Genomic DNA, 16,969 nt, shown 5'->3' on the forward strand with positions numbered 1-16,969 from the left:
TGACTCCCTCCTTTTATTTGTTAGAGTTGAATTTGTGTATAATGATTTTGGTTAACACATCTGACATTGCACTATCTTTCTGGTTGTGTTTCTGACTTTTTGATATGGACAGGTTTTGATTCACTTTTGATATGAACATGTGTCTATTCACTTGGTTTGGTTTGTTCTCATAGATAACTGAATGTCAAGATATTTTGTTTAAAATACTTGCTGAAAGTAAGACAGTTGAGGTTGATTAGTTATATAAATATGACTAATTATTACACTCTCATAAAATGGACCTTGTCACTTGGGCTGAAATGATTGAGAGTTATATTTCAATATTTGTTTACCTTTCTTCACGGGCTAACAAATGGTTTGAATGTGTAGGTGTTAAAAAACCCAAAGTAAACAAAAATTGAAAGCACAGCTCTGCATGAAGCCCAAGACCTTCAATCCTTGCTCACCACGGGGGGCCCGAGCTGGGTTCCCCCCAAGCACAAGAGGGCAACAACGACCGGGTCTCCACCTCCTCACCCTTGCTAGGTCACTCTCCCGAGCTCAACGTCGAGTCTTTCTTGGTCTCAGACGACCAAGTGCCACAACCCTTCTCCCAAGATCCAGCGTGGCCCCAGGTAGGAGAGGTCGTTCCTGCGGTCGAGGAAACACCCATAGTCGTGGAGTTGACCTCCTCCTCAACCTCCATTGTTCATGTGGAGAGCATGACCTCGGGTGGTCTAGAAGATTTCTGGACGGGGACATCCTCCCAAGTTGAGCCGGAGTCTGGGGGCTAGGGTCGCGGGTTGGAGGAGCCTTCCTCTCCTTGTGGAGCCCAAGATTCAAAGGGACCTATTGCTACTAGTGGGGCTCAAGCGAGCCCAGGCTTGGTTACTCCTGAACTGTTCCTCAGGTGCTTTCATCTTTTTCGATGATGGCTGGTTCTGGACCGTCCTCTCATCCAGTGATCGAAAGTACCCAAGCGATGGGCCCGAGCTTCGAGTGGTCCTGGGCCAAAGTGGTCAAGCGTGAAGTATAGAAGCTCAGACCCCACTTTGCTCAGGTATCGCCGGCCCCAGCACTTTAGTTTTTCTTTTTGTCATCTTTCCTCTAATTATCGTTTTCGAATTTCAAGCTATGGACCGACTAGCGGATATGATCGTGGGTGAACGGGAAGCCCTTAAGGAGGAGAACCAGGCGCTTCGCTCCCTATCCCTTCTTGGTCGCCTAGAGGTTCGCAAGGTGAACTAGAAAATAACCGAGCTAACCTTAGTGCGCAATGGTTTGATGGAGGACCTAGACACGCTGAGGGAGTCCAACAAACTCATGCGCTCGGAGAACAAGGGGTTTCACAAGGATAAGAATTCGAAGGGCAAGGAGCTAGCCTCAGCAAGTGAGGAAATGTAGCAGCTCACAAGGGAAATCCAACGCCTTGGTGTGGAGAGAGGCTAGGCTAAAGGGAAATTCTGAGGTTGGATGGCGAGTTGCATTCTGCTCAGAGGAGCCTTCGGAGGTTCAAAAGTGCGAGGGCTTCGAAGGCTGCGTAGCGCACATGGCTGCTTCTCCGTTACTTTGCGCTAATGAAGTCTGTCTGCAGGCTGAGGATCGTTGCTCAGCAACGCTGGGACCGAACCCATTCCTTGGAGGAGGATCTCATCCAGGTGTCGGATACTGTCTTAGCTTAGGACCTCACAATTTTGACCTTGCAGGCTGCTGAGGAGGCTCTCGAGTCCCAGACTCAAAGTGTGCCAGCTATTTGGGACTAGACCTGGGAGTACAGATATAAAGAAGGCCTCGAGCGTCTAAGGGATTACCTAAGAGAGAACGCCTCAGCAGACCTCAACGCTTTCCAACTTTCTTCCCTTGCGCCCGACCACTAAGCCTACCGGTTCTTCAATACTTTGGGAAGGAAGCAAATGCCGTTGGCGTTCCGTGATGCTCCTCCTCCGCCTTGATTCTGTTCCCTTTCTTTGTTTTGCACTTTCCATGCCCGCTCTGGCCATCAACGTAAAAAGAACAATGATATATATTCACCTTATGTTTTTACTCCAATTGTGTTTCCTTTACTCTTGCGTCCATCACTTCATGTTTTTCCTTTGTGCAACCGCGTTTTCCTTTTCTTCACAGCACGAAGGTCGGCAAGTCAAGGGACTTGTGTCCCACTGGCTGTCAATGGGGCAGAGCTCGAGAGGCCCTGGCCCTAACCAATGCATCGTGGTGAGTCCAGAGACTCGGCTTGTAGCATGAAGGTCGGCAAGTCAAGGGACTTGTATCTGACTGGCTGTCGATGGGGCAGAGCCCTAGGGCACTAGCCCTAACCAATGCATGTGTGGCGAGTCTAATGACTCTGCTTGTAGCGCGAAAGTCGTCAAGTCAAGGGACTTGTGTGCGACTGGCTGTCAATGGGGCAGAGCCCTAGCCAATCCATCTTGGCGAGTCCAGAGACTCGGCTTGTAGCACGAAGGTCGGCAAGTCAAGGGACTTGTGTCCGACTAACTGTCGATGGGGCAGAGCTTGGGAGGCCTTGGCCCTAACCAATGCATCATGGCCAGTCCAGAGTCTCAGTTTGTAGCAGGAAGGTCGGCAAGTCAAGGGACTTGTGTCCAACTGGCAAGTCAAGGGACTTATGTCCAACTAGCTGTCGATGGGGCAGAACTCGGGAGGCTCTGGCCTTAGCCAATGCATCATGACGAGTCTAGAGACTCAGCTTGTATGTTTGGGGCGTTTAGATAAAGGCAAATGGAGGTGAAATCATAAGTGTTTTCTCATTCATAAGTCGTTGGTTACATTTTTGGGCAAAACTGTGGCCCTCAGACAAAATACTTTCTCAAGTGCTCCGCATTCCATGGGTGGGGCAATTCGCGACCTTCCTAGTCCTTCAGACGGTAAGAGCCAAGTCTTTCACTGGCCATCACCACAAAGGGCCCTCCCCATCGGGGACCTAGCTTTCCTTCTTCTTGGGTGGTGACCCTCATCTGCTTTAGGACCAAGTCTCCTACCCTTTAGGCCCAAGGTCAAACTCGTTTGTTAAAGTATCGTTCAACTTTCCGCTTGTTGTTCGCCATCCGACTTGCTGCTTCTTCTCGTCTTTATTCCAGGAGGTCCAGGTTTTCTTTTAATCCCTCGTCGTTGTGGTCTAGGTTGAAGTGTTGAACTCAGTATGTGGGCATTCCCACCTCTGTTGGAATTACACCTTCGGTCCCATAAACAAGTGCGAAAGGTGTTTCTCATGTGAAGGTCTTAACGGACGTTCGATAGGCCCATAATATACCGGGAAGCTCTTCGGCCCATCTCCCCTTCTGATCCCCCAGCTTCTTCTTTAAGATATTCAACAATGTCTTATTGGAAGCCTACACTTGTCCATTGGCTTACGGGTGCCCCGGAGATGAGTACTTGGCTTTGATCTTGAGCTCTGCACACCACTCCTGGTAATGCGAGCAGTTGAGCTATCTTACATTGTGCGATATGAAGCTCTGAGGAATGCCAAACCGACAGACTATAGATCTCAAGAGGAATCTCGTGATGGCCTGGGCCGTGATTGTCGCTAGCGCTTCAACTTCCACCAACTTTGTGAAGTAGTCAACTACTACTACTACAAACTTCACACCTCCCTTGCCCCCTAAAAACAGGCCGATAAGGTCGAGCTCCCATTGTGTGGGCCAGGTGGACATGATGGATGTCAATTCTTCTGGCGAACAATGGGGGAGGGCGCATGTTCTTGGCACTCGGGACTTTTCTTCACGAAGTCCTTTGCATCCCGGAGGGAGTGGGGCCAAAAGTACCCTGCACGCATGACCCTGGCCGCCGCCACCCTTCCACTAGAGTAATTTTCGTAGATTCTTTCGTGTATCTCAGCTAGAGCATACTGGGCTTCCTCAGGCAAGGCGCACCATAGGAGGGGCTCAGAGAAACCTCTTCTATACACCACTACTTCTAACAACGTGAAACGCGCCGCTCTATTTCTAATCTTTTGTGCTTCTTCTTGGTCGCCGAGGACCAGGCCTTCTTCGAGGTACTTTATAATATCGACGGCCCACTCCAACGGTGATGGCTAGATTACGGATACGCTGATCCCGATAACCAGTGTGTCAACTTTTCTGGATACAGTGTAATCCGGAAGGGGGGCCTCTTTCTACCTCGATCTCAGTGGCTCCCAATGACCTGGCCACCGACATTCCCACTAGCAGTGCCTCGTGCTCAGCCTCGTTATTGGTAGTTTTGAAGCTAAGTTTGATCGCGTAGCCATGCTCCTCCCCAAGCTCTATGATGATGTGCACCCCTACACCCCCCAGGACGACTCGTTGACATAGACCTGCCAGGGCTTACCTTGGGTGCAATAGACACCTCTTCTGGAAAGTCTGAAAATTCGGCTACGAAATCTGCTAGCACCTGCTATGTGAAGGAGATACTCAATGTCAAACTCGCTCAGTTCAATTGCCCAATTCATCATACGGCCAGACACATTTGGTTTCTATAATATTTTTCTAAGAAGAACATTAGTGAGCACCTTCATCGAGTGAGCTTGGAACTATGGCCCTAGCCTCTTGGCGGCAATGATGATTGTGAATGCCAGCATCTCCATTCGGGGGTATCTAGCCTCGGCTCCTCGAAATGCTCGACCCGTGTAGTAGACAAGTTGTTGCTCCCCTCCCTCGCTATGGATAAGGACAAGAGACACAGTGTTCGAGGTTACCGCCAGGTATACAGTCAAGCTTTATCCTAGCTTGGTCTGACTGAGGAGTGATGGGTGGGCCGAATCTCCTTCAGCTTGCTGAACTCCCAGTCGCACTCGGCGTCCCACTCCCACGCCTTTCTAAGGACCTTGAAGAAAAGAAGGCAACGGTCGATTGACCGTGCGATTAAACGGTTCAGGGCTGCTACTCTCCCTGCTAGCCTCTAGACCTCGTGAATCGTTCATGGTAGGGGCATACTTACTATTGCCTCCACCTTTTCTGGATCCTCACTTCGAGACCATGATGCCCAAGAACTTCTCCGACTCAATACCGAAGGCACACTTCAGCGGGTTCATCTTCATCTGGTATCTCCTCAGCACTGCGAAAGCCTCCTGAAGGTCGGTGATATGCTGCTCGGGTTTTCTACTTTTGACCAAGAGATCATCTACATATACCTCCATGTTTTTTCCAATCTACTCCCTGAACATTCGATTGACCAACCGTTGGTAAGCCGTGTCGGCATTCTTTAGACCGAATGGCATATCTTTGCAGCAGTAGAGTCCCCGGTCGGTGATGAAGGCTGTCCTCTCCTCATCTTCCGAGTTCATCCTAATCTGATTGTACCCCGAGTATGCGTCCATGAAACTGAGCAAGGGGTGCCCAGCCGTCGAGTCCACTATCAGGTCTATGCATGGTAGGGGAAGCTATCCTTCAGGCAGGCCTTGTTCAAGTCAGTGAAGTCAATACACATTCTCCACTTCCCACTCGCCTTCTTCACGAGGACCACATTAGAGACCCATTTGGGATATTGGGCCTCCCTAATAAACCCCACGACTAAGAGGCGGTCCACCTCCTCGGCGATGGCTGCATACTTCTCTACACTAAAGCTGCGATGCTTTTGCTTGACCATCTTATCCTTGGGATCCACACTCAGGTGATGCACGATGATTGCTTTGTCGATTCTGGACATTTCTTCGTGGCTCCAGGCAAACACGTCTCAATGCTCGGGAAGGAGCAGTTTTACGGATCTTCTCAGCTCAGGGGCCATTCTGGTCCCCATGCGGACAGTTCACTCAGGTCTCTGCGAGTCCACCGAAACCAACTCCAAGGGCTCATTAGGCTCTACCTGCTGCAACGCCTGCTTGTCCCTAACTTCCTCATCCAGCTCCTCAAGGTCGGCAGTGAAGGCAGGTCGATAGCCTCTTGCACTCCTTCGATTAGGACTCTTCTCGTCGTGTAGTTGGCAATCTGCACGGTCACTACCAAGGCATCGCCGTGAGGGTGAAAGATGCCATCCTCATCCTTCTCACTGAAGGTTATGATCATCCCTTCCGAGTGGCTCCTGGAGCTCAGCACCGCCCTGCTGGTGGTGAACACTTCTTCATATCAAGCCCTTCTGGCGTGGGCCCTCCGCGTCGAGGAGGTGGTCCCTCCCCTAGCGTATCCTCCCACAATCATGCAGTTTTCTCCCACAGGATCATTCCCTCTGGTCGGCCTTCTTCAGCGCGGACTTACTCTGGGGCATCCTCCCGCCCTTCGCCTTGCTAGACTTTCACTTCTCTGTTTCCACGTTTGACCATTGGGTCGTCAGGCATGCCACTCGTCACCCCATCGGTCTAGCAGTGCTTCTAATTCCTCCATCTTCCACTTTCTGGTGAAGTAGTCTTCTGTACTATGGCTATCAGTGCGGTGGTAGGTGTAGTATTTGGGGTGGGCCGGACCTTGTTGTTGTTCTCTCTGCGGGCTTGGGTTTCTTTCGGCCTCCAAGGCCATGCTAGAGTGTGTGCATGGTCCGACCCGCTCACAAGTATACTGCTCTTCCTTGCTCTTGGTCTCGTGTGCCTTCTTCTTGTTACCTTCTTGGCCCACACTATTGCTCTGCTCGGTGGCTCTCTTGTCTGCCTGATCCAACTTTATCTTCCAGGGGGCTATCAGCAGCAGGAGCGTGTCTTCGGCGTTGATGAAACCGTTGGCTCGGTCTATGAACTCCCTTAATGAAGAGGGGGTTTTCCGCACGATTTCGGTCATAAAGGGGTTACAGGCCCAACCCCCCTAGCAGAGACGCCAGGGTGATCTTTTCATCCTGGTCGTCTGTTGTCATGCTCTCCCTATTGAACCGATAAAGGTATGACTTCAAACTTTCGTCGTCCCACTGCTTTACCATCAAGAGATAGGCTTCGGGATGCCTCCTTTTCCTGCTTGCCATGAACTATGTCAGGAAGAGATGGGCCAGCTCAGCGAACCTGTCGATGGTACCAGCTGGCAGGGACCTGAATCATGTTCTCACCGCCCCCTTCTAAGTGAGAGGAAACGCTCTACACTCTACTTCTCTCGGGAATCTGTGCAGGGTCATATGGGCCTTGAATGTTTTCAGATGTTCCAGGGGGTCCTTGGACCCGTCGTATGCATCTATTTGTGAAACTTTGAATCTTGGGGGAAAGGAGACCACCATAACCTCAGCGTTTTACGGCAGGGTCATGCTGGTGAGCAGCTAGTCCACCATAGCCATTCGTTTGGCCATCTCGATGTATTTGTCCCCGAGTTCACGAAGCTCGAGGTGCATTTTGCACCGCTTTTCTTCGGCTGCCCCTACCTCAAGGACTCGACGGGACTTGGAGTGGTGGTTATGCTCGCCTCTCTCCAACTCCCTGTTGGTTCTCTGTAGGGAGCCATTCTCCTGGCAGAGAGTCACCTCCATCAGCTTCCGTATCATTTCACCTTGTTCATTAACTCTTGCTTCCATTGTTTCGAATTGTTCTTCTTCACAACGTAAGGCTTGGGAGCGCGTCGTTGCTGGCATGCGAAGGACACGCTACTATAGGAAAGAAAAGTATCCCACAGATGGCACCATTGTTGATGTCGTGTTTCACGGCCTGGGCAACTCCACGTTGCTGAGCTCAATCTGGATCTTGTTGAGATAGAGAATGGGAGGCTCGGGACGCCATGGTACCTTCGATGCCTAAGTTAGTTGTTGGGATGGAGTGGCCAAGCAAGTGAAAGAGAAAAGTATTCAAAATCAGAGAGAGAGCTCCCTAGAGGGTGTAAAGGGATATTTATAGACCTGGTCAATGCGATCTTCTGAGAAAAGGGATTCGAGGAGTTGTCATCCGTACCTATCAACTGAGTCTTGGGGGTGTTGCACACATCTCCCTGCCGCGTTCCATGTCAACCTTTCGTCAAGTGGTAGGACCCATGCTTGATCATGGCGACCACTGACACCTTAGTCCAGGTCGCGCCGTGCTTGGCATTGTCATCCATTTAATGCGATGTCGCCATGGTTAGGCGAGTCCGCCGTCAGTACCCGAGTGCAGGGGGTTGTCCCTGACACCCTGCTCCTGAGTTGTCAACGCTTCCGTATGTCTTGCATTCAGTGCCTGGGTGTCAGTGTCCTTCCTGACACCTTGATTTGACCTTGATGCCATGATCGTGGGTGGTCAGGAGCAATCCATACTTCAGACCGATCCCCACACAAGGCGCATCTTCTACCCCTTCCCACTATGGGCCTTCTGGATCGGCCTGGGCCGGTTCGCTCAGCCCAACCCAAGTCTAGGGGATAAGTCCCCTCAAAGGTGTCTTTACTATCTCGTCTTTGTTAGGATGCTTGAGTCAACCATGTTTACCGTTATCATCCAATCCGTGGAAATCAAAGCCTTTTAGTGAGTATGGGTTTCTCAATTACACTAACATATACGTATAGATTGTTAGTGCTCATTTGTACACCTAAAGTATTTTAGAATTTTGTGAATAGTAATAAATTGTCAATTTGAGAATAGCTAGAAAGTGGTTTGAGTTAAGATATATTATTATTAGGTTTTGAGAAATGAGAGAAAAAAAAAATTAATAAAAATATTATAACGTTAAAAAATTATTTAAAGTATTTTAAAATTTTGTATTTTGTTTTGAAATTTGTAAAAATTATAATGACTGGATAAAAAAAATTTAAAGATTTGAAATTAAAAAATATTTTGTATTTGAATATTGATGTTTGAGAAAGAAATTTTGAGAATTTCTTATTTCGTCTTCTTATCCAAACAAGTTTTCTTTTTACTGCTTTTCTTTGCGAGTTGTGACGAAAATTCATGAATTAGGCTTCGTTTGAATAATGAGATGAGATAAAATGGATTTAAATAAAAGTTAAAAATTGAATAAAATATTATTTTTTTAATATTATTAGTGTTTTAAAATTTAAAAAAATTAAATTATTTATTATATTTTATGTAAAATTTAAAAAATTTATAATGATAAAATTAGATAAAATCGTTTCTATACCCAAATAATTCCTTAAGTTCTGTACTACCCATTGACCAACCGCTACGCATCACCTACAATCACTCTATTTTTCTTTTTTATTCTTCTTCCCTTTGCAATTGTTTCTCTCAGATATATGTAACACTACAATATATATATATATATATATATATAAATATACTCTTTTGCGGCGCATTAATTTTGGTTGCATATAAATGTATATGATGCATTAAATTACTTCCTTGTCCTTCCATTGTTCTGGATGTTTTTTTTTTGTCCTATGTAAATGTTAAGTTTGGATAGTGAGTTGAGATAAGAATAAAGTTAAAAGTTGAATAAAATATTATTTAAAAATTATTTTAATATTATTATTATTTTGAGATTTAAAAAAATTGAATTGTTTATTATATTTTATGTGAGAATTTGTGAAAGTTGTAATGATGAGATGAGAGTGTTTGTCAATCCAAACTAAAGCCTTAGTGAGCTCTGGTGTGGGTTTTTTGTCTTTTCGTGCCTGTATTCCAAATGAGGCAGTTTGCATCTCGATTTCTCTCACATTTTTACAAATTGCAAGGCATGCTTCATTTCACATTGTAGAGAGCAAGATATCTTGAAATCCCCTATTTCATATTCTCATCATTTTTCATGGTTAGGGACTTTAAATGAACATGTTATTCGACACGGCGCTTGAGCTCGATTCAATCAAACCCAACATCAATTCGAGTCAAGTTAGTCTTATATGAGTCGTATCATTTAAATATCAGCCATGTTTTATGTTTACAAACGTCTCACTCATGCAAAAAAAGATCATGTCGCGCAAAGAAGTCACTAGTTTGAATCTTCCCGTTCTTTACTAACCAAACTCATTCATGCAACCCTGTTAAATGTTCTTATGGAGAGCAGAGCCTTTTGTTATATACTTATATGCGAACAACGAGATCATTCATAGGTTGAAGAATAGGTTAGTCTAAAAAATTGTAAGATTTGAAGCTATGGTGTATCTCCACCAACGACATGCTAGCGGTAAAATCGAGGATTATACAGCTTATCTTGTTTGACCGTGATGACACCAGCTACAAACACAACACCACAAGCTGACTGATAACAATGTGTGAGGAAATAAATCTAATTTCAAGCGACTAATGGGATTTTCTGGATATATATACAAATTAGGGGGTTTAAGTAAGAATCATTGCAAATAATGTCTTGATCTCATGGTCCCAACCAAATAAACAGAGTATCAAAGGAACCCAGAAAGATCGATGATCGTAAATACCATTCCACCAAACAGAAGTTAACGATGACAATGGCATTAGGTACCATTGAATTAAACCTTAAAAATTTGAGAAATACTGTTCTTCATTCTAAGATTTATCATTCTCAATCGTATTGGACAATATGTCAGACCTTAAATTGGTTTCCATCTAGGTAGTTGACTTATGAAACCATTTGAGATGTATCACATCGGCGACTGAATATGATAAAATACAGGACGAAGTGTAGCATTGCAGAAAACATATTAGAGAACAGGGAATCGCTCTTAAAAGCATGGTTTGCTTTATGTACATCCACCTACGAGCACCTTCCTCATCACTTTTCTCATAGCAAGCCAATATTGCAGATCCACAAAGCCAGTACTTTGAAGGTGGAACAGGTAACCTTTCCCCTCAGATGCAAGCAACTGCCTAGTCCTGAAAACAAATTGGCTTATACCATGCAGCCTGCATAACATTGCTCTCTTTGGGAAAGATATTGCATAGGAAGTCAGCATTAATTCATAGGTCTGGCGACTATTGAAATTGCAGACCAATGTTTCTGAATGCCTAAGTTCTTAAGTTGAAACGTGATCACTACCCTCTGTACCCTTTTGCATGTTGCACGGTTCAGGGGCCATAATCGTTACAGGAGATGGTTGATGAAGCTCAAAGAATGCTTTACTCCCTTCATGAAAGCCTCCTATGCATATTGTGTCACCCCGACCATGCCAAATTCCATCTTGGACATTGTTCATCTCCAATGTTCTCGACTCCTATTCCAAATTAACAGAATACTAATAAATCTCCAGGAATATAAGAGTTTTAACCAATTTTACCAAAGCATTTTACAGAATGCAAATTATCTGAAGCAATCAAATTGTGCGGTGTTGTAAGATGAGGGAGGACCTGGCATATCATGCAGCAAGGGCAGACAAGATGGTAGATGCAATCATCCAAGGAACTATCACTGCCCTGAAAACAGTTATGTTTACCGCATACTCATTAACATTCATTAAATGGAAAAGGAAACCAAAAAAAAAACTGGGATTAGATACACAAAGCAGCAAAATTTTGCTGATAGCTTATTGAGATTGCAGGAAACAAAGAAGAGCCTGAAGGTATTCAAAATATCAAGAGCTTGATCACACTCCACTAAGAGAATAAAATTTCTGCCACTATGAGAGTTTAACTAAAGCAAAACAGAAACAGATCCTTCACGAAAGGATGTTTCTTTATGGATGTGTTATAGTGAAAGACTCACAATAATATTAGTCTAAAGTACCATGCAGAACACAATTCCTTCAATTTCCAGACCCCTCCTTTATACTTAACAACTACTCCATAGTTCATCCTCTTTCAAAAGTAGTATAAAGTTTTATTAAAACAAGTAAATACGTGTAGCGAAGCATATGAAAGAGAACACCCAGTTACAAGTTGGAGCTAGAAAATGATATAAGAAAGTCATGAAAGATCCATTGAATACCATAACAGACCCACAAAGAAATAAGGTGTGGAAAAGAACCTTCTGCGCTCATCCAAAGAGCACAGAATTTTTGGCCAGATTTGGCCAAACATGTGATTAAAGACAACCAAAAACCCAACTAATGGTGGCAATCATGTTGGATTTTGGAGAAACCATTGTGCAATGGGTAATGATACCCTTACACTTCTTTTACTATTCTTTTACTACTCTTATTTTATTTTTATTTTTTTGCTCTTTGAATCCGTATTAAAAGTCTCAGAACATGACCTTCTTGCATAATCTAGAAGAAAATAAATTCAATCAACCAACTAATCATGTAATTTCATTAAAAATAAATTCAATTTTATAAATTGACTTTCTTTTGCTCTTTGAGTCAATTTTTATAAAAATGAATTTATTTTGAATTAAATTACATGATTAGTTGGTTGATTGAATTTATTTTCTTCTAGATTATGCAAGAAGATCATGTTCTAAGATTTTTAATCTAGATTCAAATGGCAAAAGGAAAAAATAAAAATAGTTGGATAGTAAACCAGTAGTAAAGGAGGTATAAGTGTATGATTACTCTTGAAGAGTACAAAATGGTACATAATTCTGAAGACGAACACAAAACTTATAGAAAAAATTATTAACATATCAAAATAAACACATTGGGCTAAGACAATAAGAAGCAGTGGCAGTGAATGAGGAATTGAACACAATGGCAGACAAAATGCTCACCCTAATGTTAAATCTCTTCTTTATCTGCGTACGGAAAAAGCCCAAATATGCTCCTATACAAATTGTAAAAGCAACTGCCAAATATAGAAAGCAGTGCCGCTTGGTGACAAGAAAGGCAATCCAGTTCAAAAGAGCGCCAACTGCAAGGATGAAATAAACGGCTCCCTACAAAAAAATTCAAAAGATAAGTTTTTTGACAAGTTATTAAAAGATAAATTGAACACGAGAACAATTTTAGAAGTGAAATATAGAACAAATATAGTCAAGCTATTTAATTGCTTAAATGCAAAGCAAATCAAAACGTCATCGTTACTTCCCACACTCTCCGGGAATCTTAAAAATTTTGAACTTTTATTTCCGTTGAATTGCTGCGGAATCTACCTGAATAAAGCAAGAACCAAAACCAGCTCGTCTCATGTTCTTCCCAAATCTGTAGCAGGGACAACTGCAACATCAAATACACGGTCAACCACAAGGGTAATAAAACTATGAATAATAGTTTGGAAAAGTAAACAACAAAGAAAATTCAACGATAACGTTGAAATAAATTATGTGTCCATAAAACACAAACAGCAACACTTTTTTTCATCGATAAACAGGATTTTATTGATCATAAGAATAGGCAGCCCAAGTACACGGACATATACAAGAGCAAAGACTATGTGTACAAACAGCAACACATTTTTATCATTTTCTAGTTTTTTCCGACACAGCCATAAGCTCAAAGAGCAAGAAAGCAACGACCATCGGGCGTAGTAGTCACGCAAAGCATGTGCCAAAAATTATTACCAGGGCAGACAAGGAAAAAGCGGATAAAATTGTCTATGAATTATGATTAGGATTAAACTAAACCATAATATTTAAACGACCCAGAAGAGAAAGAGGGAAAATCAAAACATAACCAACGCAAATCATGAGTAGTCCTCTCATGGTCCAAGCCTGGCGACAAAATAAAAATTACTAGGATTCTGCTCGAGCGTAAAGGAAATCCGTAGAACTTGGAGCTCAAAAAAAAAAAAAAAGATGTTCCAAGAAAAAAGAAAGAAATCTCTTTTTCGTTCCCACCCTTTCTAATAATAATACGCTTGAATAATATCTCTCCTGAAAACCTGAATTTCTGCACTAATTTTGTTCCAGATGATCTGAAAGCTTTTTCCTCGGAACGCTTTCCGTCAGAAGATTTCTGAAAGAAAAATATCTCATGGCTGCAAAGTCAGTTTAGCTTCTTCAAACCGGAAATTTATTCTTCTCCTCTCTTTTCTCGAGAAACGAAAAGTTTTCTGGGAAATAGTTTTCCGCAGAAACAAACAGCCCCAGCCTATAGAATCACGGCAAAAGAAGAACAAAAAGAAAGAGGGATGGAAACGCACGCACCAAGCCGATTCGAGAGCGATGCGACGATCCTCGAAGCAGTCAAGAACTTCACCCTCCCACATCCTAAGGACCCCGCCGAGTTCCCCTCCGTCTTCTTGTAAATCTTCTCCAAGGCTGTCAAAGGTCCTCCATTTGCCTTGCTGAGACTGCAAAGCCACCGTTGAGCAAAGCAAATCGAAGTCCAACACCGCCATTCCGTCCAGAAGCCTTTCGTTCTCCTCAGCCTCCTCCTTCTCCTCAGCCTCCTCCTTCTCACGCCCCACCCACTCTCCCTTCTCCAAATCCGCCATCACCAACAGTAGCCACAAAGAGTTAAAACAAAGAAGCAAGCTTTTAGGGCTTCGTCTTCGTCTTCGCCTTCGCCTCCGTCTTTTTTCTTCGTTTTGGTTTCCTCCGAAAATGCGCTTTACTTTATCGTAATCTGCAGCCGAAACGATAGGAAAGAGTTAAAAAAAGAGTATTGGGACCCGCCGCCACCGGAGGATGCTTAATTGTTTTATTTTATTGACGTTATAGCTGTTGCCACGTGGAGACCAAATACTTTATTTATTTTTGTAATTTTTTTTTTTTTTTTTTTTTTTTTACCATCAAGCCCACTTGCAACCAGATTAACGGCCACCAAGCCAACCCAACCCAACCCAGATGTCCACATTGTTTGATCTCATTTATCCCCTTATTTATTTTATTTATTAGAATTATTATAGTGTGAGTTTTATTGTTCAATTTATTATTTGGAAAAAAACGGGCGTCCATTCTTTATTCGTTGTCAGTTGTTGAGAAAATAGACGCCACACAGCAGAAGTTGATGTTAAGGCAATCATTTGCCTGTATTTTATCCTCTCAATTCAAAAATAAAAATATCAGCATATATTTGTCAAAATATATTCATACTGATGGTGGGAAGTAATAGCAATATATGTATACGAATATAAATATATATATATATATAAGAATAAAGACTCTTGAAATAAAATGATAAGTGATTTATATAAAAATGATGTAAAGTAAATAAGACTCGATCATTAAAAAGGAGAATTCTTTAGGATCGATCAGACTGGTTATAGTCAAATAACAACCTGCTAATCACATACCAACACTTAAGACTTCCACCACATTTATGTTGGACCAACACTACATCAGAAATGGGTTCTCTCTTCGCAATTTTAGGCATCAGAAAGGAGAATCCTCGCATCCCTGTAATATCTTCTTCCCGATTTCTACAAGCTAATTTATGTCCCACAAATCGCACTCGAACAACGTCTTTGATTTTGCTAGGCTGTGCTATTTCTTAGCTTTCGGCAGGTTCTGGGTTTGAGGTTTTCGAAACTTTTGGTGGTGGATTTGTAGCTTCTTGGTAGTTTCTGTGAGTTGTTTTGGTTCCCAACGTTTTTTGTTTTTTGGTTCTCGGCATTTTCAATTTATGGTGTATTCTTTTTGGCTTTTTTTTATAAGCATCATGTCTTCAAACTCTTTCCATGTGAAAAATTTTTGTGGGCAACTAGTTGCGTCGGTGTCAGTGTCGGCGTTGGACTAAGATTAGGGAGGTGCAAATGAGAAGGAGGAGAGGGACAGCGAGGAAGAGAAGGGTGTGATTTGAAGAGGTATTTCTGAGCTACGTTTTTGTCGACGTCGGATTGAGATGGTTGAGTCGACGTCGACATTGGCATCGGCATCGAACTGAGGGCAGAGAGACAAGCGAGGAAGAGAAGGCAAAGGATGGTGCTGAGGAAGAGAAGGTTAGCACGTACGAGGTGATTATCTGTGGTGGAATGTATTTCTCTTAGAATGTTTTATCTTACGTGGCTTGAGATGAATGGATGTTTATTTTTGTGAGAAAATCAACCCTACTAGTGTGAAGCGGCTCTGATTAAAAAAATAAAGAAGAATGCTTCGTTTGAATATAGAAATAATTTCAACTTATCTCATATTATCTTATCTCATCATTATAATTTTTTTAAATTTTTACATAAAATATAATAAATAATTCAATTTTTTTAAATTTTAAAATAATAATAATAAAAAAAATAATATTTTATTTAATTTATCTAAAATTATCTCATCTCACCATCTAATCGAGACTTTTAATAAAAGAATAAGACCTGTACAAACATAGACACTCCCCTATACTCTCTTCATATTCTCTTTAGATTTCTGTATGAACGGCATCTTTTTCAATATTTTTTCAAAAATTTTAAAAAATTTATGTAATAGCATCTGAACACCGTACCAATATCAAGCATCATTGTAGACCATTCTAACGTACTGTTTGACCATTGGCCTGCTCGAAAAATATTTCAACAAAGATTTTTATAATTCGAATTGCAAATTATATAAAATATATATATATATATATCCATATTGTGTTTATCCTTTTTATATTTTAAAATTTTATAACAAAAAATATAATATTAAGTAAGATTAAAATCCAATTTTCTAATTCAAGTGAATATCAATTTAATTTAAAATATCGATATTTTGGTTATCCCACTTGTCAGTGTAATTAAAAATAATCAAAATATCATATATTTTAAATTAAATGAAAATGACAAGAAATTAGCGTAGACTTTTATAGAAGATATTAATATATTAAAATTTAGATTATATTTAAATAGTGAGATGAGATGAAATATTTTAAATAAAAATTAAAAATTGAATTTAATATTTTTAAAATATTTTTGTTAATATTATTTTTATTTTAAAATTTAAAAAAATTAAATTATTTATTATATTTTATATAAAAATTTAAAAAAAATTATAATATTAAGATGAGTTAAAATATTTAAATATAATGATCCTTTAAATATTTTTTGAATAAAAAATTCCAAAATACTGATCCAAATTCCAATAGAGGGCAGCAAGCGGCAGGACACTGAGCTGTATTAACTGTAATCCAATCGAAATAAATGTACACATACGCAGTGTGTTGTATGGTGGATATTTGTGGTGGGGTTGGGAATTGGAAGATATAGTGCAAATCCAGCATGACAGACCCAACCTGGTGGGTGGGGATGTGTGCTGTCATTTTTTTTTTTTTTTTTTTTTGGGATAAGTCTCTGATTCCAACCGAGAGGTCTGCCTCTTTTCTCAGCCGACCCACGTGCAAGTAGCTGTTAGCCTGTTATTCTATTACCAGCAAGCCGACAACAAATCATGGACATCCTAATTTATTTTGGATATCACTTTGTCTCGCTGACTTCGTGCTATTTTTGTAAAAGATTGATAAGAATAAGTTGTAAACA

General features: G+C 41.8%; 1 protein-coding gene across 1 annotated transcript; it reads right to left on the minus strand.

The window, feature by feature from the left end:
* Positions 1 to 10,186: 10,186 nt before the first annotated feature.
* On the minus strand, positions 10,187 to 14,153 carry LOC108981399. The gene is made up of 5 exons (XM_018952545.2): positions 13,731 to 14,153; positions 12,738 to 12,801; positions 12,357 to 12,521; positions 11,060 to 11,125; positions 10,187 to 10,926 (listed from the first exon to the last, which is right to left on the minus strand). The coding sequence occupies exons 1-5, from the start codon at positions 14,018 to 14,020 to the stop codon at positions 10,729 to 10,731; spliced, it is 783 nt and encodes a 260-aa protein (XP_018808090.1). The 5' UTR covers positions 14,021 to 14,153; the 3' UTR covers positions 10,187 to 10,728.
* Between the last annotated feature and the right edge of the window lie 2,816 nt (positions 14,154 to 16,969).

This window comes from Juglans regia, chromosome 4, assembly GCF_001411555.2.
Source record: "Juglans regia cultivar Chandler chromosome 4, Walnut 2.0, whole genome shotgun sequence".
In the NCBI taxonomy this organism is placed as follows: domain Eukaryota; kingdom Viridiplantae; phylum Streptophyta; class Magnoliopsida; order Fagales; family Juglandaceae; genus Juglans; species Juglans regia.